General features: G+C 43.0%; 1 protein-coding gene across 1 annotated transcript in view; it reads right to left on the bottom strand.

The window, feature by feature from the left end:
* LOC124802937 overlaps window positions 1-26849 on the bottom strand; it is a 581822-nt gene that overhangs the window by 360964 nt on the left and 194009 nt on the right. Inside the window, exon 3 of the mRNA XM_047264022.1 lies at window positions 25451-25502. Coding sequence (XP_047119978.1) covers window positions 25451-25502 — 52 coding nt within the window. The remainder of the gene's footprint in view (window positions 1-25450; window positions 25503-26849) is intronic.

Below are 26849 nucleotides of genomic sequence, written 5' to 3'. Positions count from 1 at the left end.
GGATGGCATTTTCAATTATTCACACTTTTCTTTTTCTCCACAGTTACGATATGCGTTGTATTGTGTTCCAACATTCGATCTGTTTTAAGTCCGAAGTTCCACGGTAGTTATTCCTCACAGCCGCAGTGATCCTTATCCGTAATGGACAAAAGTTTTAATTGGAATATTAGATTTCGCCAACTTTTTCTGGCTTGTGATCTCAAAAATCCCTTGCAACGGATGGTAATTTTGACCTATGTTCCACTGGATCAACAGTGCTACATCATTGTGCGTCTGGTCGTAATCAGTCTAAGCGATCTTTTTGTAACAATTTAAAATATGGTCGTTTCCCAAGTCTCTTTACAGAGGCTGAACTTTTGGTCTTTTACTGGTTTCTCGATTTTGGCTCTGGCGTTGTTACTTCCGATGGCTTGTTCCTGTGAAGCAAAAATCAGCCCTTCGGTTTTTTTCTTTAGGGTTCGATTAGTCAGCCAAGGCCAGGTCTATCTTGCCTTCAGGCTTTTCGGCAACGGTTCTTGGTTTGCTGCTCCTTGAGAAGCTTTCTGTTGTTGACTTCAATCACCGCTTATTCTTTACATCTTTCACACAGTTCGCCAATGCATGATCCTCTTCTTCCACTGCCTGCCTCACTTGAAAGAGTCCTCCACGGCCAGAGTTTCTGGGCAAGTACAGCCTGTCGCATGGTGCAGTGCATGATGAACTGTCATGAGTTATCTAGTTTTCCTGTCCAGATTATCCAGCTGTACTTGTGCGCAGTTCACAACGCCTACAGTGTATCCGAGGTTGGGTATGACCCAGGTATTTTATTGCTTTGATGGTATTGTCGCCAGACAGTTTGCTTCTCAAAATTTTTCTGAACCTTTGGGTGTAGTCTTTATCGATCACATTTTTCACATGCCCATTCTTGATATGGTCCACCTGCAAAACGTCCAGGTATTTGTAGTTTTCTGGATGGTTCTAGGTATTTGTAGTTTTCTGGATGGTGACACTAGATGGTTTCTCCATTTTGCATTTCGATTCTTTCACTTTATGATATTTTGCCCTTCTTTTATTGTTATTACTGTTATTATTCACTGCTCATATTAAGCATACTGAAGTAATGCTAACTCGTTAAGGATGTGTGCTTAGCTGTCAGAGAGAACCGTAAGGCTTTAATGTCGCCAGGTGAAACAAAAGCGTAAATAAATAAAATGTATACGTCCCTTGACAAAAATTATTTTTTGTACTTCATGCTAATACATTGGCCATTCCATGTTTTACTTCATTCACGCACGGAACAAATGTGTACTACGAGGGTTGCCCAGAGAAGTAATGCACCGCATTTTTCTCTTCAACGTTTCTTTATGGAACACAATGAGAATTACACACTCGAAAGAATGGCGTTTTATCTACACATCCTATTCTCCATCCCGTTCTATGGCCTTCCTCCAGCGCGAAACAAGGGCGTGTATGACCTGTCGATACCAATCCCTGTCTGGATGGTGGAGCCAGTGCTTCACTGCGTGAACTTCCTTTGCTGACTGACTGATGCAGCGCCAACTGCCGATTCGTAATGCGTCTGTCCTCGCGAATGACAACATCAGATCGCTGCAACATGTCACGTGTGTGACAGCCGTGGATGACCTCCCTGACCGCCGCAAATCGTGGAGCTCCGCCGAACCGCCTTCTGATGACCTCACCCTCTGTGCCCAGCGACTAACAGTACTTCTGTCGACAGCAGATGCTCCATAGACTTTGCACAAGTGTGTGTGAATATTCTGCACAGTTTCTTTCTCTGCAATGAGAAATTCAATGACGGCAAGCTACTTGTAATGCACATCACCTACAGACGCCATTTTGAAACTGTCCTGCAGCTACGCTATCTGTTGAAGTGACGGAAACTTGGTGCGCTCGCTCAGGAGACTTCAGATAATACATACGTAACGTTTCGCATTCGTAGCATTGTTTTCGGGTGAGATAAAAATGCGGCGCGTTACTTTCTGGGCAACCCTCGTATTTTCTCTAACCTTAGCGTCATTTTTTACACAAGATATTCGATGGAGTTAGTACAATCAGTCTGGTCACGGAAGCTATCAACGGCCGCGAGAATGATGTGCTGACCACTTGCACCCACGTATCAGCATCCAGTGATGCCTGTCGACTAGGGGCTACACGACGGTCGGTCGGTACCCTCGCGCCTTCCGAGGCCTGTTCGGATGGAGTTAAGTTCAGTAAAATCAGTTCATATTCTACCATGATTATCGATTCTCTAGAATTACTTTGCAAGTACTGTGGTAAGAACGCCACCCTTCTTTTCTGTGATTCCCAGATACTACCAAGAACCCTTGAATGCAACGTCACAAGTTCAGTCTTTTGTAATGCTCATGTGAAAGTGCTGCGTTAACAATTGTGGTAAGAAAAATATTAGCTGCTAATGACTCACCATGTGCATGAGGAGGGCGACAGAAAATAAGTGTCTGGATGGTGAAGAGATCAGCCTTCAATGGAATGTATGTATTGCTGTTGTGTTATTCTGTCCAAAAACTGGTTTGATGCAGCTCTCCACGCTACTCTATCCTGTGCAAGCCTCTTCATCTCCGAGTAACTACTGAATCCACAACCTTCCGAATCTGCTTAGTGTATTCATCTCTTGGTCTCCTACGATTTTTACCCTCCACGCATCCCTCCAGTACTAAACTGGTGACCGCCAGCCTGTGTGGCCGTGCGGTTCTAGGCGGTTCAGTCTGGAACCGCGTGACCTCTACGGTCGCAGGTTCGAATCCTGCCTTGGGCATGGATGTGTGTGATGTCCTTAGGTTAGTTAGGTTTAAGTAGTTCTACGTTCTAGGGGACTGATGACCACAGCAGTTAAGTCCCATAGTGCTCAGAGCCATTTTTTTAAACTGGTGACCCATTGATGTCTCAGAACGTGTCCTACCAACCGATCTCTTCTTCTAGTCCACTTATGCCACATACCTCATCTCCCCAATTTTATTGTACCTCCTCATTAGTTACGTGATCTACCCATCTAATCTTCAGCATTCTTCTGTAGCACAACATTTCAAAAGCTTCTATTCTCCTCTTGTCTACACTGTTTATCGTCCACGTTTCACTTCCATACATGGCTACACTCCATACTTTCAGAAAAGACTTCCTGACGCTTAAATCTATTTCTCTTCTACAAAAACGCCTCCCTTCCCGTCGCCAGTCTACATTTTATATCCTCTCTACTTCGACCATCCTATGTATACAGGGTGGTAAACGGTCCATTTTAACACGGGTAATGTATCACGAAGCAAATACTGTCCGCACTGGCGGAATGTTACGTGATACCACGTACTTATACATTTGTGACCACTACGGCGCCATCTATCACAAAGCGAAAAAAGTGGTCCAACTAAAACATTCATATTTCTTTACGTACTACACGAATATGTAATAAAAATGGGGGTTCCTATTTGAAAAAATGCAGTTGATATCCGTTTGACCTACGGCAGCGCCATCTAGCGGGCCTACCATAGCGCCATCTGGTTTCCCCCTTCAAGCTAGATAAGTTTCATTCTTTGCAGTTTTTTCGTTTGACGCTTATTTCGTGCGATATTTGGCCCGGTCACGATCAGTGGACCACCCTGTATATTACACTGTGAAGTGTAATATCATCGACATTCAATAAATTTTCAAAACAACCATTAACTTGAACCCTGAACAACGAATGAAAAATGGCGCTCCTTAGTGAACACTAAGGTTCGTACCTTCAAGTTCGAAGAGGACTCCTTGGGAGTTACAGACCGCGCTGGACGTTCAGCTAGGTATCAACTTTTAAAGAATGCATTTAGAATCACATTTGTGTCACGGGGAACTGATGGAATGTGATGGCTTGTAACCGAATGCGCAACAGTCTATCATGGAGCTTATCGTGAGACTGCCTATCCTTTAAGGCCTGACAGCAGAGAGTGCGATAATGTGTTTTATAGGCACAGGAAAAACATACATCCAGAGGCTGAATTTATCCAGTGGTTCTAGGTGGTATGAGTTGCAATCTCACACACTTTTCAGGAGAGACAGTTCTCTAAAGGAGCATGATTTTTACATGCAGACCAGGAATCAAGAAAGAGCAAGTTATTTTGACCAAATATTGGCCAAGCCCAGTGCTCATACCACAGTTTCAGTTCTCTTACGCAGCACTTCTCGCAACACAATAAATAACTTTCTAGCCAATTTACCATCCACATTAACAGTCCGCATAATTTTATTCGATTGCGTTGTGTCATTGATGTTAGCTCATCTTGATACAATCCTCTTAGTACACTAATTTCCAGGGTTCCTTTCATATGCATTTCCTCTTCAAATCCCGATTGGTCGGAGTTGAAAACAAATTCCTTATGGAAAAATGGGATAAGTTCTTTTAACTCATCTATAAATTTTTGGGCCGATACTGCAGTTTGCTGTGCTGCGTCAAATTCATGCTTTGATTGAAATTTCGTTATCTTGTATCTTCCAGTTCTGTAGCTCTGTTTAAAGTTATGCAACCATCCACTGCTTCCTTTGAAATCAAATAAATTTGTTACATGAAAGAAAACGTAGTCTCTCCAGCGTTTGTTGCTTTTCTCGAAAAGTAATGAGGGCTTCGATACTACGAAAAATTTACTAGTATTCTTCCACTGATTCTCATTTTTTAACATCCCTGTACAAAGAAACTCGTTGCAAGCGATGATCATACGACTATTTAGACATTACGAACGATCAGCTCTAAAGGATGAAAACTGAAGTTGGAGAACTCTCTCTTCCGTATTAAATTGTCCGTTTTCAAGAGCTACAAGCAAAGGCATACTATGTAGATATAGGCAGCAGACGATCTACTTTCCATTTTTATTAAAAACTATGAACGAAGTGTTAAGTTCTTAATTTATAACTGTTGCCACAACTGTCTTTGTCTTATTATTCCATAGAAATGGCAGACATATAATAAGCTTTTGTGTAAAATTTGAAGCGTTCTCTTTTCTTCAATTATTCCGAATTGAAAACTTTTTTAGTCAAATATATAGCTTTACATTCTAACAGGAATTTGAATACAATTGATTTTTTGCTGACTAAACGCAAGATGCTCTTTCAAAAAATTATTAGTCAAAATATAACATTTAACAGAAAGAATTACGTGACAATAGTTAAAATTTCAATAATGAATTAATCCAGTGTAATACGTTTACTGCCCACTCTGTTAATAAATACATGTTGTGTAATGTGTTGATCTGTGACTATCAGAAATAATATCGTTCAAACCTTGCGGGATCCACAGAACGTCCTACCGTACAAATTTAAAAAAAATATTTTAAAACAAAAAATTTTAGCACCACTGCTATGGCAAACTGATACATCGCTTTTATACACTGTTATCAGTGAAAAATAAAAATATCTGTTATAACCAAGCCCAAAGATATACCGGAAAATATGGTTATTCGGCACTAAAGTACCGGTACCGATTTTAACCGGTGGCTTTTATCCATCCCTGCCGTGGGAGGTTTTAAGAAAACGCATGAAACCCGCGGAAGCTATCATTCATAAGTTCCAGATTGCTGCCAGAAGTCCATATAGCTCAGTGACGGTGAAAAGGGACATGAAAAGTAGGGCATACAATCGGCGACCAGTTTCTCGTAAGTTATACCTTTCTCTATCAGTGCTAATCGACGCTTGAGGTAATGTAAACAGTGACACCACTGGACAGTGGGTGACTGGAAACGAGTAGTTTGGAGTGGTGAATTGCGCTACACCCTCTGACAATCCGATGGAAACATGAACAACTCACCTGCTATCGTGTGTAATAGCAACGCTGAAGTAAGGGGGCCGACGATGTTTTTCGCGGTTAGGGTTGGTTCCCCTACCATGCATAAGAAAATGCTAAGTCATGATTGTTATGAACGCATTTAGGAGCATTGTGTAGTTGGTACAGTAGAGGGACAGTTCAAAGATGGTGACAGAATCAGCATGAAAATTCACCGTGTCATATAGCGGCCTCTGTGTGTGAAGCAATGGATCGTGGACTGAAATGGACTGGCCTCGCTAGAATACCCACCTGAGCTCTGTGGAACACCTTTGGGGAGTGTCAGGAAGTCGACTTAGCTCTATACCACAGCTTCCAACACTGCTATCTTCTATGGTTTCGGTTTTTGACAAATGATGGGCTCCCATTCCTCAACAGACACACAGAGCCAGATTTATGAAACTTCCTGGAAGATTAAAAATTTGTGCTGGACCGAGACTCGAACTCGGGACTTTTGCCTTTCGCGGGCAAGTGCTCTACCAAATGAGCTACCCAAGCACGACTCACGACCCGGCCTCACAACTTCAATTCTGCCAGTACCTCGTCTCCTACCTTCAAAATTTCACAGAAGCTCTCCTGCGAACCTTGCAGAGCTAGCACTCCTGGAAGAAAAGATATTGCGGAGACATGGCTTAGCCACAGCCTAGGAGATATTTCCAGAATGAGATTTTCACTCTGCAGCGGAGTGTGCGCTGATATGAAGCTTCCTGGCATATTAAAACTGTGCACCGGACCGAGTCTCCAACTCGGGACCTTTGCCTTGCGCAGGCAAGTGCGCTACCAACAGAACTACCCAAGCAAGGTTCGCAGAACAGCTTCTGTGAAGTTTGGAAGGTAGGAGACGAGGTACTGGCGGAATTGACTCTGTGAGGAGGGGTCGTGAGTCGTGCTTGGCTAGCTTAGTTGGCAGAGCACTTGCCTGCCAAACACAAAGGTCCCGAGTTCGAGTCTCGGTGCGGCACACAGTTTTAATCTGGCAGGAAGCTTCATATCAGGGTACACTCCGCTGCAGAGTGAAAATCTAGTTTTGGACAGATTTATGACTTACTAGCGATACTGGACAGGAGGGTGGAAGGCTGGGATCAACTGATTGAGGTAGATTACAAATTAGATAGGTGATACTTTATTTAAACAATAACTTTTGAAACAAATAATGAATCAAAACTTCTGGCTTGAAGTCTGACTTGAGCTGAGATAACTAACAACTTAAACAGAGACAAGATCAAACAACGCATTAACAGATATAGAAGCCGAGCCTCTGAAAAACGACGTAAAAACTGCTAAAATACCATGCCTATCACCCAGAGAATTTTCTAAAAATACAGGTGAAAGATAGTAAAACCAATATTTAAAACGTAACTTTGAAATGATTAAGGAAGCTGAAAGCTGTACAACAAAGACTTAAAACCTACATTCAAGAAAAGTAGCTTCCCTCTGCGAAAGAACCTTGATGGTTCCGTGTTTGGATCCCAGACAATCTTGCTCGGACTTGTCTGTTATTAACATCTGCTTGGTTCTATTACACATGTGGACTGGTTACATCATGATTCTGGGTAAACTATCAACCCTCATCTGCACATTTAGTTTAATCAAAATTAACCACTACTCAAATGTTTACATGAAACAATTCCTTATTGGACTAGTCATGAAGACATGTTAACAACATTAATTTAAATACAGTAAATAGTAACTGATTCTGAAAACTCGCACCCATTAATCCTCTGACTGCCAATTTCATTTCAAAAACAACAATGTATAGTTATTTTAGTTAATATTTTAGTCAGAAACAACAATAATGAATGAAAACCGAAAACTATCAGCAGAAGCAGTGTCGGTTAGACAGTCAGTGAGAGAGCACCTCGAGTTCCTGCTTTTAATAAGGCGAGTACATCATTCGTTTGTTATATATTTTTACGAGCTTCGAACAAGAGCGACTTATTTTCAGTTGCCTGTGTAGCTATTAGTTTATTTTTGTAATTTCTTGCATGTTGGAGTGCTTACTTGGCACAACTTCTCATTTTAATAACAGTGTAGCGTATAGTACCGCCGTTGTTATCGACGCTTGTATCGACCCTCGTATCGTACAAGCTTTTGTTTGTTTTGGTTAGAGTAGCTCAGTGTCAGTTAGACCGTCAGTGAGAGAGCACTTCGTTTTCCCGCTGCTAATAAGGCGAGTACACCATTTGTTTATTACATATTTTAGTGATGTTCAAACAGGAGCGACTTCAGTAGTAGACAGATCTGTGACTGCTGTGTACAGATGCGAGCCGAGTTGGTGACCCTTCGCTCACAGCTACAGGTGGTGTTGCTTCCGTCACACAGCTTGAGACGGCTGCCAAGGGGTCTCACTGTGAAGGGGTTGGACTCGGGGATGGAAGGGATGTTGAGCACGTCCCACGTGTCCCCCGATCGATCCACTGCTGTGGCTGCCCTGGGTAATGCCTGCACTAAAGTTGACCCTTCACCCGTGGTCGAGTGGGAGATCATTCCAAAGTCTGTCAGGCAGCAAAATACATTCCGAGGGGCCAATTGTGGGGCCTCCCTGTTCGTTTGATGAACAGGTTTCGGACGTTATCTGTGGCTCACGAAGTCTCTAAGCTGGATGCAGTCGTCCACTTCATCCCAGAGGAAGCTTCTAGGACCTCAAGGTCTGGGCATTCACAGAGGGTGGGTTTGCCGGTAGTTGGGAGCTCCAACGTTAGACGTGTAATGGGGCCCCTTAAGAATACGACTGCCAAGGAGGGGAAGGAAGCCGGTGTGCAGCCAACTGCAAGTGATGGCTCATGTCAGTGCCAGTGACATGTGTTCCTTTGGATCGGAGGAGAGTCTCTCTGGTTTCGGGCGGCTATCGGAAAGCCATTCTTGCTTGCAAGATTAAGGCAGAGCTCACCATCTGCAGCATCGTCAATAGAACCGACTGTGGTCCTTTGGTGCAGAGCCGAGGGGACGGTCTGAATCAGAGGCTCAGGCGGTTCTGTGACCATCTAGGCTTCAGATTCCAGGTGGTGTATTTCCGGGTTCCGCTTAATAGGTCAGGAGTCCACTATACACAGGAAGCAGCTACACGGGTAGCGGGGGCTGTGTGGAAGGGACTGGGCTGTTTGTTTGGACAGACGGTCTCAGGAAACCTCAGGTAGGGCGTCCTTCTAAGTGGCAGGTAAAACACAGTAAGATGGTTGTAGAAACAATTGGTATTGTATTTGTAAACTGTCGTAGCTGTGTCGGGAAAGAACCAGAGCTCCAAGCCTTAATAGAAAGCACTGAAGCTCAAATAGTTATAGGTACGAAAAGCTGGCTAAAACCGGAAATAAGTACAGCCGAAATTTTTTCAAACGACCTAACAGTGTTCAGAAAGGTTAGATGAAATACAGTTGGTGGTGGAGTATTTATTGCAGTCAGAAGTAGTTTACCTTCTAGTGAAATCTCCCGAATCAGAAGACATAGTTGCTGAACAGTTCAAAGAAAATTTGAGTCTCATTTCAAATAGATACCCCACTCATACAATTACAGCCGGTAGTGACTTGAATCTATCCTCGATATGCTGTCTCGTAATCTAGCAGAAAACCCAAAGATATTCTGGTTATACATAAAAGCACACTAGTGGCAAGACGCAATAAATACCTGCACGATAACAACGGTGAAGTCACTGATGACAGTGCCACTAAAGCCGAGTTATTAAATATGGTTTTCAGAAACTCCTCATAAAAGAAGTCGAAGTAAATATTCCTGAATTCCAATCAAGAACAACTGCCAACATGAGAAACACAGAAGTAGATATCCTCGGTGTACCGAAGCAGCTTAAATCACTTAATAAAGGCAAGGCCTCCGGTCCAGATTGTATACCAGACAAGTTCCTTTCGGAGTATGCTGATACAATAGCTCCGTATTCAGCAATTATATACAATCGCTCGCTCAGAGAAAGATCCCTACCTAAAGACTGAAAAATTGCTCAAGTCACACCAATGCCAAAAAAGGGAAATACGGGTAATCCGCTGAATTACAGGCCTATATCACTAAGGTCAATTTGCAGTAGAGTTTTGGAATATATATTGTGTTCGAACATTATAAATTACCTCGACACATAGTCAGCACGGATTCAGAAAACATCGTTCTTGTGAAACACAACTAGCTCCTTATACTCTTGAAGTAATCAGTGCTATCGACAGGGGATGTCAAATTGATTTCATATTTTTAGACTTCCAGAAGGCTTTCGACACCATTACTGAAAAGCGTCTTCTAACCAAACTGCGTGCCTAAGGAAAATCGCCTCAGTTGTGTGACTGGATTCGTGATTTCCTGTCAGAAAGGTCACAGTTCATAGTGATAGAGTAAAACAGAAGTAATATCCGGCGTTCCTCAAGGAAGTGTTATAGGCCCTCTATTGTTCCTAATCTTTATTAATGACGTAGGAGACATTCTGAGTAGCCGTCTTAGATTGTTTGCAGACGATGCTGTCATTTATCGTCTTTTAAAGTCCTCAGATGACCAAAAAGAATTGCAAAATGATTTAGATAAGATATCTGTATGGTGCGAAAACTAGCAGTTGACAGTAAATGATAAGAAGTGTGAGGCCATCCGCAGGAGTGCTAAAAGGAATCTCTCGATTTCCATCTTCTTTGAATAATTTCTTCGTGGTGCGTATCTATTTATTTTCTTTTTTTTTGTGCATGTTCCCAGATAACCTGCCGTGCATGGTCGTAACATTATCGTCTAGTCAAGTCATCGGAAGATCAAAACAAAATTGTGAAACGATTTAGATACGATGTATATATGGTGCGAAAAGTGGCAACTGAGCCTGAATAAAGAAAATTGTCAAGTTATTCACATGAGTACTAAAAGAAATCCGCTAAATTTCGATTACGCGATAAGCCACACAAATCTGAAGGCTTCAAATTCAACTAAATACTTAAGGGTTACAATTAAAAATAACGTAAATTGGAACGATCACATAGATAATGTTGTGGGCAGAGAAAACCAAAGACTGCGATTCATTGGTAGAACACTTAGAAGGTGCAACAGGTTTACTAAAGAGACTTGTTAGACCACGCTTATCCGCCATATTCTGGAGTATTGCTGTGCGATGGGGGATCCGCATCAGATGGGGCTGACGGATGACATCGAAGAAGTTCAAAGAAGTGCAGCTCGTTGCGTATTATCGTGAAAGAGGGGAGATAGTGCCATAGATATGATACGTGAATTTGACTGGCAATCATTAAAACAAAGGGTTCTTCGTTTCGACGGGATCTTCCCATGAAATTTCAATCACTAATTTTCTCCTCCGATTGCGAAAAAATTCTGTTGCCACCAACATACATAGGGAGATCATCAGTATAAAATAAGAGAAATCAGGGCTCGTACAGAAAACTAAGTGCTCCTTTTTCCCGCGCGGCGTTCGAGAGTGGAACGGTAGACACCCTGAAGTTGGTTCATTGAACCCTCTGCCAGGCACTTTATTGTGAATAACGGAATAATCACGTAGATGTGGAAGACCCGGGACCTATTAGATCCGACGATGTACCGAACACTAAGGCAGACCTGCTACAGCGTATCACACGGAATACGAATCGGTTAATTAAGATGTCTTCTCTGCCAACGGACATACAGAGGAACCTGCGCAACACAGAAGCCGTAACATCTCGGCTGTGTGGGTTACCAAAGATGTATAGGAGTAATGTTTCACTAAGACCGATTGCTAGACCATGTCTCACTATGAACTATTTGACGTGGAATGGCAACGCCTACGAACAGGTGGAAGGCGTCGCCATGGGTAGACCTCTTAGTCCAGTGGTGGCCAACTTCTTCAAAGAACATTTCGAAGCACAGGCATTGGAGTTGGTGCCTTGTAAACCTAAGGTGTGGTACAGATCGTCGATGATACCTTCGTTGTGTGGAGTAATGGTGAGCAACAGCTTGTTGACTTCGTAAGACACTTGAACAGTCTCCGTCCCAACATAAATTTTATCGTGGAAGTAGAAAAAGACAAACATCTACCATTTATAGATGTGCTCGTCACAACGTATGGTGAAAACGTGGGACAAAGCTTATGTTGAAAACCGACACACACGGACCGACAGCTGCACAAACTATCAAGTTATCACCCGAGCCAGAAAATATGCGTGATTAATACGCTCGTAATGCGGGCAAGACGAATATGTGAGCCGCAGCACCTCAGACACGAAATGCAACACCTGGAAAGCGTTCTGAGGAGCAATGAGTACTCCACCAGTTACATATGAAGTGTAACAGAGTCAAACACTCGAAGAAGTGACACATCAGAAAAACAAATGTCGGGCACGGCGTTTGTGCCATACATTCCCAGAGTGACGGACAGAATCGGCCGTATATTGCGCAAACACGGCGTAAAGACTGTAAGTAGGCTGTTTAGGATCTTTTATTGGTAACGCCACCTATGTATGAAAATCATTGGCTGTGTTGTGTGCAGTCTGTGGCTAGTTTGCATTGTTGTCTGCCATTGTAGTGTTGGGCAGCGGCAGCTGGATGTGAACAGCGCGTAGCGTTGCGCAGTTGGAGGTGAGCCGCCAGCAGTGGTGGATGTGGGGAGAGAGATGGCGGAGTTTTGTAATTTGTCATGAACTGCTATATATATTATGACTATTAAGGTAAATACATTGTTTGTTCTCTATTAATATCTTTCATTTGCTAACTATCCCTATCAGTAGTTAGTGCCTTCCGTAGTTTGAATCTTTTATTTAGCTGGCAGTAGTGGCGCTCGCTGTATTGCAGTAGTTCGAGTAATGAAGATTTTTGTGAGGTAAGTGATTTCTGAAAGGTATAGTTTAATGTTAGTCAGGGCCATTCTTTTGTAGGGATTTTTGAAAGTCAGATTGCGTTGCGCTAAAAATATTGTATGTCAGTTTAAGCACAGTCTTGTATAATTCTTCAAAGGGGACCTTTCAAGACCATTTACAAACCGACGAAGAAGATCAAAGAGTGTCTCAAATCCGCAAAGGAAGAAAGGGACCCACCTGCAACGTCGGGGATATACTGCACACCATGCACATGCAGAGAAGTTTATGTCGGCATGACTGGACGATCAATCAACACCAGGATCACAGAACATAAGCGCAGGTTTGGGCAGGTGGAGAAATTGGCCGTGGCAGAGCACGCGCTCTGTGATACCGACCACGTAGTAAAATTCGTCGACACGGAAGTTCTGGCTGTAGAGAAGAACTCTCACACTCTCTTTTTCAGAGAAGCTATAGAAATACACAAACAAGAAAACAGCTTCATCAAGAAAGAAGAAAGCCTCGAAGTAAAAGGATCCTGGCTTCTCGTGCTGCAGCGAAGGACCGTCGCAGTTAGCAAGAGAACCGCACCGGAAATTACCGCGGAGAAGCCCTTGGACGTTGGCGCGCCGAGTACATACCGTCTGCGGCCGCGAGCTCGGCTCCAGTCCACCACCAGCAATGGAGGGTGAAACTTTGACAATGCCAGCCACCTATGCCAGCGAAACGTCAGAAAAATCATCAAACGTCTGCCGAAGAAACCGAAGCAGAAGCCAACAGGCAGTTTGTCAACAATTGGCCAAGAAATCCTTAACAATTTTGTAATAAGAAAAGAGTATTTTCCACGGTTTCGTTTTCCATGGCGTTGGGAAGGGGCAGGGTGAGGAGTGAGACTTATAGGGTCATTCATAAGTTGCTCATAGGTTTCAGAAGAAGACTGCACAAAAACTACACGACATACTGAAAATAGCCACACATCAGTGGACAGGGCACCTCTCCAAGTTTGTAACTCACACTAGAGGTGCTCAGCATGGGCTTCGTTTCTGATGTGGGAAACCTCAACCCATGTGTGCAAATACAGGGTGGCGCACGAAATGTGTTACCATTTTGTTTTTGAATATAAACTTTATTGTCAATACAATCTGAAAGGAACATATACTACAATGAAGAGCCGTCCATGGAGATTTGTTCTAACTCAGCACATGCTCAATATGTCCATCATTTCGTTTCCTAACTTCCTTCAAACGAACACTGAAGTTAGTGACTACCCTACGGCACATGCCTTCCGTAATTTCACTGCAAGCTTGAAGAATAAGTCTTCTGAGTTCCATTAAATCACGTGAACGTTTCGGGAAAATTTTTTCTTTTAGGCACCCCCAAAGAAAAAAGTCACATGGATTGAGGTCTGGACTATTGGGGGGCCAATTTTGTCCGTCATTGAAGCGACCTGGAAACCTGAGTGAAATGATCCGCATGTCGAAATGCCCGTGTAAAAACTCCAACACAGTGTTTGCAGTATGTGGCCTTGCTCCATCTTGCATGAACCACTGCGTGCTGAAGGGCAAGTCAGTAGCAAGAAGCTGTGGAATGAAGTTATTTCGAAGCATGCTCAAATAACGCTCGCTGTTCACAGTTTCTTCAAAGAAAAAGGGCCCTATAAGTCCGTGACTGGAAATTTCTGCCCACGCTGTAATCCTCGGAGCATAATGTTGTCGTTCATGAAGCACTTGTGGGTTTGCAGTGGCCCAAAAGCGTACACTTTGTTTGTTAACCACACCTTCTAAATGAAAATGCACCTCGTCTGAAAACCAAACGTTGTTGAGAGTTTCTTCCCTATCCTCCGCCTACTGAGCAAACAGTAGTCTCTGCTGCTTGTGTTCTTCAGTGAGCTTCTGTGCACAGGTCATCTTGTATGGGTACGTATGGAGCTCACTTTTAAGAATGCGTTGAACGGAACGTCTGGATATTCCCAGTTGCACTGCTGCCTTTCTACACGATTTCTCGGGACTTCTCTGTACAGCAACTCGCACCGCTTCAATATTCTCCGGCGAACAAACAGGCTTAGGCCGAGGTCGCTTCGCCTCCAATACTGTTCCTTCCTGTACAAATTTATCGTACAACCTGTGGATGGTCTTCTTGCAAGGGACCCATCGTGTGTTAAACTGTTGTCGAAAACGCCTCTGAGCCACAACAAGGCTTTTCGTTTCATGAAAAAGCAACACAATTGCCGATCGTTTCTGTGTCGTCAGTCTTCCATTGTCAGCCACTGCGGCAGTATCGTGAATTACACGTCATTTCGTAACTCACTTGTTTTTCCAGGCTCTGCTGGCACTGCTGTAGAGATGCCAGCGGGATATCTAATGTGCGTCGTAAATTGTGAAAGAAACAAGTGGTAACACATTTCGTGCGCCACCCTGTAGTTGACGCGCTGTGTCGGGGAAAGCGCGAAGGCAGGCCGCTTTCCGGATATGACAACTGTGTTGCCGTCTTGCAGGCGCGAACTAATTCGATGTGACAATACGGTGACGAGGGTTGAGAGTGAAACATGCGGAAAACACAACCTACAGGTGAAGTCTATAATTATAAGAATTCTCCTAACCATCAGTAGGCTTCCCTTTACCAGTGGGACAATGATATACATAGCAACAACAACCAACAAATTCCAACCCGTTCTCTGATGACCTATCATGGGACACATAAGTCCCGTTGGTAATCAAAAGGTCAACATGCAACGAAAACGGGGGGACATTAACCTCATTACTAACGGTCAGTTTATCTAACAAACAAGTTACGACAGTATCCAGCGAACTAAAACAGTACGATCATTGCGGCTAAGTGAGGGCGCAATTAACAATACATCAGTTTATAGTGTCCGCTCGGAGCACTATCTTCAAGCATCACGCTAATCACATTTACTTGCGAGACACGCAGTAACGTAACATGTCCAAACTCTCAGAAATAACAGCCACAGCTGCTTATTTAAAACCGACGAGCCACACGTCCCAAAACGTACCCTGGACGATAGGACAGGGAACTCGCCCCGCTGCAGTCGACCATACCCTCGAGCGCTCCGTAGTCAGCAACCCAGAACTCGGTCCACAGCGAACTTCCGCCACCTGTAAGAAGCCGGTTTGTATGCTGGCAGCGCTATAGACTGTGTTAACATCGCTGACAACGCTCTACGCCCTGGGCAAGAGATTCTGTGGTTGGACGGACTGGCAGTTAGCGAGTGGGTGGGGAAGTGTATGGACGTGATATTCTTAGTGGAGACTCTGTGTTGGTAGGACGTGCACTGTAAAGTGAGATGAAATGATGTATTTATAAGAAAATATGCAAGGAAATGTCTGATGATGGAAGTTTGATTGATAATGTTTGGGCGGTGGAATTATTGACATCCATGTAATGCTTTGAACTGGATGTCACATGAATAAGGTATAATTTTCAAAATATATTGTTTGCTCTTCAACAAAATCTAACCATATGCCTCCTATCAGTTAGAGTCTATAGCAGTTAGAATCTTTTTATTTAGCTGACGGTAGTTGCTACTTGCTGTAATTCGTGTTATGAAGATTTTCTGTGGGATAAGTGACTTATGAAAAATAATGGGGTTTGCACTGTTGGGATTCGTGATTGAAATGAGTTTGGGCAAATAACGGAGTTCGTGGTAGCTTCATATTTCTTTAATTTCATATTTTTTGGATTTGTATTATTGTTAGGATTTCTTGCAATTCAGGGCCATTCTTTTGTGTTAATTATTGGAAGTCATATTGTCAATGTATACAAGTCAGAATGCGTTGGGCTTGTATATTGTGGGTAATTAATGAATAGGTTAAGTTTGGGTTGTCTTTGTCGGGGAAAATTCTGTAGATCAGTGTTTAGTAAAAATATAATTGAAGAGGTAGTTTCACATCCACTGGTTTCCGCTAAAGGGAGCATAAACCATCCGTGCCCAACGACTCGAGAGTGATGTCAACCTAGCTACGTGAACCAAAATAGTGCCACCATAGGCACGACGATTTAGTGACTTATCGTCAATCGTGTAATCAAACAATTGTTGTTGTTGTTGTTGTGGTCTTCAGTCCTGAGACTGGTTTGATGCAGCTCTCCATGCTACTCTATCCTGTGCAAGCTTTTTCATCTCCCAGTACCTACTGCAACCTACATCCTTCTGAATCTGCTTAGTGTATTCATCTCTTGGTCTCCCTCTACGATTTTTACCCTCCACGCTGCCCTCCAATACTAAATTGGTGATCCCTTGATGCCTCAGAACATGTCCTACCAACCGATCCCTTCTTCTGGTCAAGTTGTGCCACAAACTTCTCTTCTCCCCAATCCTATTCAATACTTCCTCATTAGTTATGTGATCTACCCATCTAATCTTCAGCATTCTTCTGTAGCACCACATTTCGAAAGCTTCTATTCTCTTCTTGTCCAAACTATTTATCGTCCATGTTTCACTTCCATACATGGCTACACTCCATACGAATACTTTCAGAAATGACTTCCTGACACTTAAATCAATACTGGATGTTAACAAATTTCTCTTCTTCAGAAACGCTTTCCTTGCCATTGCCAGCCTACATTTTATATCCTCTCTACTTCGACCATCATCAGTTATTTTGCTCCCCAAATAGCAAAACTCCTTTACTACTTTAAGTGCCTCATTTCCTAATCTAATTCCCTCAGCATCACCCGACTTAATTAGACTACATTCCATTATCCTTGTTTTGCTTTTGTTGATGTTCATCTTATATCCTCCTTTCAAGACACTGTCCATTCCATTCAACTGCTCTTCCAAGTCCTTTGCTGTCTCTGACAGAATTACAATGTCATCGGCGAACCTCAAAGTTTTTATTTCTTCTCCATGAATTTTAATACCTACTCCTAATTTTTCTTTTGTTTCCTTTACTGCTTGCTCAATATACAGATTGAACATCATCGGGGAGAGGCTACAACCCTGTCTTACTCCCTTCCCAACCACTGCTTCCCTCTCATGTCCCTCGACTCTTATAACTGCCATCTGGTTTCTGTACAAATTGTAAATAGCCTTTCGCTCCCTGTAATTTTACCCCTGCCACCTTTAGAATTTGAAAGAGAGTATTCCAGTCAACATTGTCAAAAGCTTTCTCTAAGTCTACAAATGCTAGAAACGTAGGTTTGCCTTTCCTTAATCTTTCTTCTAAGATAAGTCGTAAGGTCAGTATTGCCTCACGTGTTCCAGTGTTTCTACGGAATCCAAACTGATCTTCCCCGAGGTTGGCTTCTACTAGTTTTTCCATTCGTCTGTAAAGAATTCGTGTTAGTATTTTGCAGCTGTGACTTATTAAGCTGATAGTTCGGTAATTTTCACATCTGTCAACACCTGCTTTCTTTGGGATTGGAATTATTATATTCTTCTTGAAGTCTGAGGGTATTTCGCCTGTTTCATACATCTTGCTCACCAGATGGTAGAGTTTTGTCAGGACTGGGCTCTCCCACGGCCGTCAGTAGTTCCAATGGAATATTGTCTACTCCGTGGGCCTTGTTTCGACTCAGGTCTTTCAGTGCTCTGTCAAACTCTTCACGCAGTATCATATCTCCCATTTCATCTTCATCTACATCCTCTTCCATTTCCATAATATTGTCCTCAAGTACATCGCCCTTGTATAGACTCTCTATATACTCCTTCCACCTTTCTGCTTTCCCTTCTTTGCTTAGAACTGGGTTTCCATCTGAGCTCTTTATATTCATACAAGTCGTTCTCTTATCTCCAAAGGTCTCTTTAATTTTCCTGTAGGCGGTATCTATCTTACCCCTAGTGAGATAGGCCTCTACATCCTTACATTTGTCCTCTAGCCATCCCTGCTTAGCCATTTTGCACTTCCTGTCGATCTCATTTTTGAGACGTTTGTATTTCTTTTTGCCTGTTTCACTTACTGCATTTTTATATTTTCTCCTTTCATCAATTAAATTCAATATTTCTTCTGTTACCCAAGGATTTCTACTAGCCCTCGTCTTTTTACCTACTTGATCCTCTGCTGCCTTCACTACTTCATCCCTCAAAGCTACCCATTCTTCTTCTACTGTATTTATTTCCCCCATTCCTGTCAATTGCTCCCTTATGCTCTCCCTGAATCTCTGTACAACCTCTGGTTCTTTTAGTTTATCCAGGTCCCATCTCCTTAAATTCCCACCTTTTTGCAGTTTCTTCAGTTTTAATCTACAGGTCATAACCAATAGATTGTGGTCAGAGTCCACATCTGCCCCTGGAAATGTCTTACAATTTAAAACCTGGTTCCTAAATCTCTGTCTTACCATTATATAATCTATCTGATACCTTTTAGTATCTCCAGGGTTCTTCCATGTATACAACCTTCTTTCATGATTCTTAAACCAAGTGTTAGTTATGATTATGTTGTGCTCTGTGCAAAATTCTACAAGGCGGCTTCCTCTTTCATTTCTGTCCCCCAATCCATATTCACCTACTATGTTTCCTTCTCTCCCTTTTCCTACACTCGAATTCCAGTCACCCATGACTATTAAATTTTCGTCTCTCTTCACAATCTGACTAATTTCTTTTATTTCATCATACATTTCCTCAATTTCTTCGTCATCTGCAGAGCTAGTTGGCATATAAACTTGTACTACTGTAGTAGGTGTGGGCTTCGTATCTATCTTGGTCACAATAATACGTTCACTATGCTGTTTGTAGTAGCTTACCCGCATTCCTATTTTCCTATTCATTATTAAACCTACTCCTGCATTACCCCTATTTGATTTTGTGTTTATAACCCTGTAGTCACCTGACCAGAAGTCTTGTTCCTCCTGCCACTATATCTACCTTCAACCTATCCATTTCCCTTTTTAAATTTTCTAACCTACCTGCCCGATTAAGGGATCTGACATTCCACGCTCCGATCCGTAGAACGCCAGTTTTCTTTCTCCTGATAACGACATCCTCTTGAGTAGTCCCCGCCCGGAGATCCGAATGGGGGACTATTTTACCTCCGGAATATTTTACCCAAGAGGACGCCATCATCATGTAATCATACAGTAAAGCTGCGTGCCCTCGGGAAAAATTACGGCTGTAGTTTCCCCTTGCTTTCAGCCGTTCGCAGTACCAGCACAGCAAGGCCGTTTTGGTTATTGTTACAAGGCCAGATCAGTCAATCATCCAGACTGTTGCCCTTGCAACTACTGAAAAGGCTGCTGCCCCTCTTCAGGAACCACACGTTTGTCTGGCCTCTCAACAGATACCCCTCCGTTGTGGTTGCACCTACGGTACGGCTATCTGTATCGCTGAGGCACGCAAGCCTCCCCACCAACGGCAAGGTCCATGGTTCATGGGGTTCCATTAATAGTGTGCCCAGTCGTTTTTCCATTTAATCCCCAACATTTCGACGACAGACCCAGCCGTCTTTTTCAAGTGCTGCGAGTTTTTCTGTGATGTGTACTCGCTGCCTGGACTCCAGTCAGACTCTGAACTGTTGTTGGTCTCACGCCACTGTTTACAGATGTTTACAACAGAGTTCCATTCCCGGTGCCCACAACACATTTTGATGTTCTTTTATTTTCCAGAGCTCACACTTATATTCAGTGAAACACAAATTCTCTCAGCTTTTTCCAAGTCTGGCAATTATGATGGCTGAGGATACTTTAATAAATTGAGTGCTGGAGCCCAAGCCTTATTTAAACTGAAACCGATATCACAACATACAGTTTTTACTCACAGGCGAGAAATCTCCATGACACTTTTTCGAAACAAAACACGATCTATATGCACAATACTAATCCACTCTCTGAGCTAACAAGAAGTCCGTGATTTGGCGCGCATTTCGATGTACAGGGTGGCAAGAAACAGTCGGAAGGGGTGTCGCAGGGAAGATATTTTTGAGAAATAATTGTTAAGAAAAAAATTCGAGATATTGCGCCGTTTCCGGTTAATTAGAATTGAATTTAGCCAATCAAGCCGTTGCACGAGTAAATTCAAGCTGTCCGCTGGAGACGTTGTCGCCAAACGTATTTTCGTTTGGTTTCCTAAAACCGAACAAGAGAGCTATACAAAAATTGCGCATGGAACCGTCGTACGGATCGAACTCGAGCCAAAGGCTCAGCATTCTCATGTGCTATCTACGCTATGAGAACAACTGACACTAACTCTAAACTGTTCTTTTGCCGTTCTTGCAACAGGAAGATATGTGTTGAAACTTCCTGGCAGATCAAAAGTGTGTACCGGACCGAGACTCGAACTCGCGACATTTGCCTTTCATGGGAAAGTGCTCTACCATCTGAGCTACCCAAGCACGACTCACGCCCCGTCCTCACAGTTTTACTCCTGCCAGTAACTAGTCTCCTACCTTTCAAACTTCATAGAAGCTCTCCTGCGAAACTTGCAGAACTAGCACTCCTGGAAGAAAGGATACTGCGGAGACATCGCTTAGCCTGGGGGATGTTTCCAGAATGAGATTTTCACTCTGCAGCGGAGTGTGCGCTGATATGAAACTACCTGGTAGATCAAAACTGTGTGCCGGACCGAGACTCGAACTCGGGACCTCTGCCTTTCGCGGGCAAGTGCTCTACGATATAAGCTACCCAAGCACGACTCACGCCCCGTCCTCACAGCTTCTGTGAAGTTTGGAAGGTAGGAGACGAGGTACTGGCAGAAGTATAGCAGTGAGGACGGGGGGTGAGTCGTGCTTGTGTGGATTAGATGGTAGAGCATTTGCCTACGAGAGGCAAAGTTCCCGAGTTCGAGTCTCGGTGCGGCACACAGTGTTGATCTGCCAGGAAGTTTCATATCAGTGCACACTCCACTGCAGAGTGAAAATCTCGTTCTGGAAGGTATGTGTTGTTTCAGCAGGATAATGTCCCGTCGAAATTGAGGTGATTAGAGACGTAGTCAGGGACGGGTAAGAAACCATCCCGGTGTTTGCCTCGAGCCATTTAGGGAAATCACGGAAAACCTAAATCTGGATGGCCGGACGCGGGTTTGAACCGTCGTCCTCCCGAATGCGTGTCCAGTGTGCTATCCATTGCGCCACCTCGCCCGGTCCCGTCAGTAAAGTCAAACATTCTACAGTGACGGTATCAACAAACTAGTATTTCGTTGCGAGAAATGCGTTCGTCGCCAGGGTGACTGTCGAGAAAAAAATTGGTAGACATGAAGAATTAAGAAATATGATATTAATAACGTTTGTGTTATTTAAAATGTTTTGAGAGTTTCCACATAAAAAATTCGAAGGCATCACTTTTCAGCATGGTCTTGCATGTATTCCTTCCGCCTTTAAGCCTTGCCTTCTTTGCTTGGTACTGGTTTACCATCTGAGCTATTGATGTTGGCACTCCTGTTTCTCTTTTTTCCAAAGGTTTCTTTAATTTTCAGGTACTTGGCATCCGAATTCCTATAGTTTTGCTTGCTTACACAGCTTTGCATCTCTCCTCTAGCCATTCCTTCTTTGCCATTTTGCACTTTATGTCAGTCGCATTTTTACATTTTTTTTTCCTTTCATCAATGAATTTTAACATCCCGTATGTATGTTCTCCTTGAGACTTTTACTTTCAGTATTTCGTGCTGACAAAGCAACCCATTTATTTTCTATCATGTTTCTTGCACATTTTTTAAACAAATTCCGCCACTACACAGAACCAAAAGTACTACCTGACAGGTGATAATGCAGCATTGCTCTCTTTGGATGTTTGCTCAAACTCAAACATTAAAATGAATGGATAGTCTTTTCATTCATGACTGTACCCCACACATGATGGAATATCAGTACACTGTCTTGAGTTTAACAGTAAGGTTGGAAACTCAAACAGTATCTTATCGCTACAATAAAATTTTGTCACGCATTTGCGATGGATTTTATGCCGACGCATAAGTCAAAACATAACGTAGTATTTTCGTTCCATAACATTTGCACTTTGATGTCAGTGATTCCTTAGCAGCGAGATCAGAGGGAACGTTACATGCTCTCTCTTGACAATCGTAAGTAGAATGACAAACAGGTCGTTCGTAATCGTGGATTCATCACAACTGAATGATCTTTTGGGAAACCAAAGAGAGGAATTAACCCTAGGGTAAGAAGGTCTGTTTAACTGAATCTCGTTCTTTCTGCAAACAGGACAGTGTTTTCACAGTATACTGCCTCACTAAGCTCTTCAACATAAGAAACTTCAAGTGGGTTGCGTAACTGATGCTTGAGACGAATACACTGCTATCTCCGAAAGATATGAGGGACCCGCTGAGCGGCACAAGCAGTTGGAACAAAATTAAGACAAAAGAACGTACGTACCATGCGGGTCACAACCCTCCCCGCCCCCCCCCCCTTATAGAAATAGTGAATGGACATACTACCCCATTACTGTAAATACTACGCCCCATTAGGAATAGTGAATAAAAGTACTCCCCAGAACTGTAAATACAGCCCCCCCCCCCCTTAGGAATAGTGATCGAAATACGCCCCACATGCAAATAAAACCCTCCCTAGATTTAGTCAAGCAAATAAACTTCCAACTATAGGACAATCTCTAATCAAATAGAGAGCCCAGCCACTCCCCCCCCCCCCCCTTAGCATATGTCACCCCCTTCACAATACTTAGCAGAGGTAACAAAACCCACAACCAAGAAATAGTCATAAGTAATTCATACCCATCATACGGGACGTTCGATCGGCCTACACGTCCTTCATTGTGCAAAGTTGTCCAGGGCTCAAAACTCATACCCATAATCATCAAACCCAAGCTCATCCTCACACCACCACTTAGCATGTAAGACTAAAAAACCAAATCTCATAGTAATAAGTCTACCTATAACTATCTCACCAGGCTATCATATGTCCACAAGCCTATCACAGTAGCAAACTGTCGTAAGGACACCCGCAAATCATCATCATCATTGAGCTAAGGATCACCACCATTAAATCACCAAACCACACTCATCACCATCAACAAAAATCTCTGACTATCCGCTCGATTTTTCTCTCCTCTCACAATCCATACAAAAAAAAAAAAAAAAAAAAAAAAAAAACTGACAAAAGTCAATCCTAAGATACTCTATCCACTGTCCAACAGTAAACCCTATTCCTTTCATGCAGCAAGATATCCTGTGAATCCAAAGCTCCCGTGTATATAACAACCCCAACACAATACTAGACAGAAGGCGATGCAGAAATGCAAATACTTCTACACCACCGAGGTACCGAAGATACCTCCCTGAAGAGTTGCAGCGGCGGGTCACACAGTAATACTCCCGGGTGTGTCGACTACTGTGGGTGCAACAACATCGGAGGGGTATATGTCTGTGGTGCCAACGGCCTTGCCGCAGTGATAACACCAGTTACCGTCAGATCACCAAAGTTAAACGCTATCCGGCTGGGCTAACACTTGGATAAGTGACCATCCGGTCTGCCGAGCGCTGTTGGCAAGCGGGGTGCACTCAACCCCTGTGAGGCAAACTGAGGAGCTACTTGACTGAAAAGTAGCGGCTCCGGTCTCGTAAAGGGACGTACGGCCGGGAGAGCGGTGTGCTGGCCACATGCCTCTCGATACCCGCATCCAGTGACGCCTGTGGTCTGAGGATGACACGGCGGCCGGTCGGTACCGTTGGGCCTTCATGGCCTGTTCGGGAGGAGTTTAGTTTAGTTTTATATGTCTGCGGTAGCAGCCTTTTCTTTCCGGAGGTAATAGTATGGCTAACTGAAACTTCGTGGCAGATTAAATCTGTTTTATTCGGACCAAGACTCGAACTCGGAACCTTTGACCTTCGCGGGCAATTGCTCTACTGACTGAGCTACCCATGCACGACTCAGGACACGTCCTCACAACATAACTTCCGCCACTATTTCGTCACCTACCTTCCAAACTTCACAGGAGCTGTCCTGCGAAACTTGCAAGACTAGCACTCCCGGCAAAAAGAATGTTGGGGAGATAGGGCTTAGCCATAGCCTGGGAGACGTTTCCAGAATGCACACTCCCCTGCAGAGTGAAAATTTCATTCTAATCTGGATAAGTGTTCTGGCCATATAACATTATCGGGTACGACTCTGCTGTGTGGTCCGCAAACGGCTGAAAGCAAGAGGAAATCATAAACGTTAGATTTTCCGAGGTCACGCAGCTCTGCTGTGTAGTTTAGTGGTGAAAATAGTCCGGAGGTAAAATAGTCCCATTCACTGATCTCCGGACGGCCGGAACTGCTCAGGAGAAGTTTGTAATCTGGAAAACCAAAACTGACATTATACAGGTCGGGGAGTGGAATGCTATAGCCCTCAATTGGGTGGAAAGGTTACAGAATTTTGAACGGGAAATGGATAGGTTGAAGTTTGATACAATGAAAATTGTGAACTGTGGTGGCAGAAAGAAAAGGACTTCTGATCAGTTGAATGTACGATTATAAACACAAAATCAGCTATTATTAATGCAGGAGTAGGTGTAATAATGAATACGAAAATAGGAATACGAATAAGCTACTATGAAGGGCGTATTGAACGCATTATCACAGTCAACATACACGAAGCGAAGATCCATCACATTAGCTTACTGGATACTTAGATAATGACGATACTGAAAGAATGGACAAAGAGATAAAATTAATTGTTCAATCATTAAGGGAGAAGAAAATTTAATTATGATGGGCGACTGTCTTTCGATAGTAAGAGGAACTGAACATAGAACACGGGGATGACGCCTGGAGGGGGGGATTTTGCTCAGATTGCAATTTCATCATTGTTAACATTTGCTTTAAGACTCCTGAAAGGAGGTTCGATTTCACCTTTCTTTATATGAGTCAAAAAATAGTTGGTCTTCTGCTCAGTTTCTTGTCGTTCATCGATTGGTCACCAAGAGCACAGCCCACGAAGACACTTTAGCATAACGAACAGGAAATGTTGGCTTAGATGTATTAAATAAGTGAAAAAAATGAATTTGAACTTACTTGTGATGGTACGGCTGGAAGACGTAGCAGAAGTCTCTCAAAGCTGTGCAGTCTGCAAATAAAAATAAAATAAACAAGATAGTACCACAGATCAGTAAGCGGTTATTGATTTCTGAAGCGAATACACTGTAAATGGAATATCAGATCCAAAAGCTAAATGATAACCACATTTCTTAGACAGAAGCAGCTAATAAAATATATCTGTCGAAAACCCAATAATAATCACACTTCTGAGGTACAAACAACTGATATAAAATTTAGCTAGACTGTATTGCGCACGTTACAATTCTAGATATCATACTCAGAAACTTACAAAGATTTGGCCGCAAATACGTACCAATAAACTGCAACGACGAAGATAAAATTATTATTTTCTTTCTGATACGTTTCCTTCGATTTGCAACCTTTCTTTTTTTCCAGTGCAAAATTTGTACACACCTGATGGAAAAGACATCCATCAAGAAACTTTTACACGGCATTCAAGGATGTTTTTTGGGTGGTTTCATTAAAGAAATCAATCATGTGCAATGTTGTTGTTATGTTGACTCCTAACGCTCCTAAGAAGATAACATTTTTTTAAATATATATTTGAGAAACAAATCAATCGGTTGCTCATTACGTTCTGACGACTGTAGTATCACATGAATGGAAAGAGATACTAAAACAAACAAAACAAACTAAATGAGCTGTGTACCACACGCAGTCAAAAGATGCGCACTTTTTTAAGGTCGTATTAAAAGGTTGTTCTGTTTCTTTACACCCGCTGTTCCAATATTGTTCACCAATATGACAACGATGTATTTTGACTGACATACTCTTTTTTTCTGTGTGAAATCTTATGGGACTTAACTGCTAAGGTCATCAGTCCCTAAGCTTACACACTACTTAACCTAAATTATCCTAAGGACAAACACACACACCTATGCCCGAGGGAGGACTCGAACCTTCGCCGGAATCAGCCGCACAGTCCATGACTGCAGCGCCCAAGACCGCTCGGCTAATCCCGCGTGGCTGACATACTCTCTAGCATCCCAAGGGGAATAGTGGAAGGTATCCATATGAATGTGGACTGAAGGTAGACTCGGCTCTTCACGTGACCCCAGTAGAAGAAAACCATCAGCTTCATATCTGATCCACGTTGGGCATGGATCACTCCGATAGTCGACTGTTCTGAATAAAATGCCAGCACCAGTTGCAATTTTCTTTTCATTTTGGAAACCAAGATCGGTTTAGATCCACGTGGCCATTATCCAGTGGTGTATGTCAGACGTCTCAAGAGAATTGAGCAGTCTTTCTGTGTTCTCTCAGGACGTCCCGCATACGAGGGCTGTTCAATAATGAATGATCATAATTTTTTATGGTCATAATTTCTCGCGGTAGGATTTAATGATTTAATCTT

Source organism: Schistocerca piceifrons, chromosome 6 (assembly GCF_021461385.2).
Source record: "Schistocerca piceifrons isolate TAMUIC-IGC-003096 chromosome 6, iqSchPice1.1, whole genome shotgun sequence".
Lineage (NCBI taxonomy): Eukaryota > Metazoa > Arthropoda > Insecta > Orthoptera > Acrididae > Schistocerca > Schistocerca piceifrons.
Note: the sequence above shows the minus strand (reverse complement) of the source record. Positions and strands in the feature narration are given on the sequence as shown.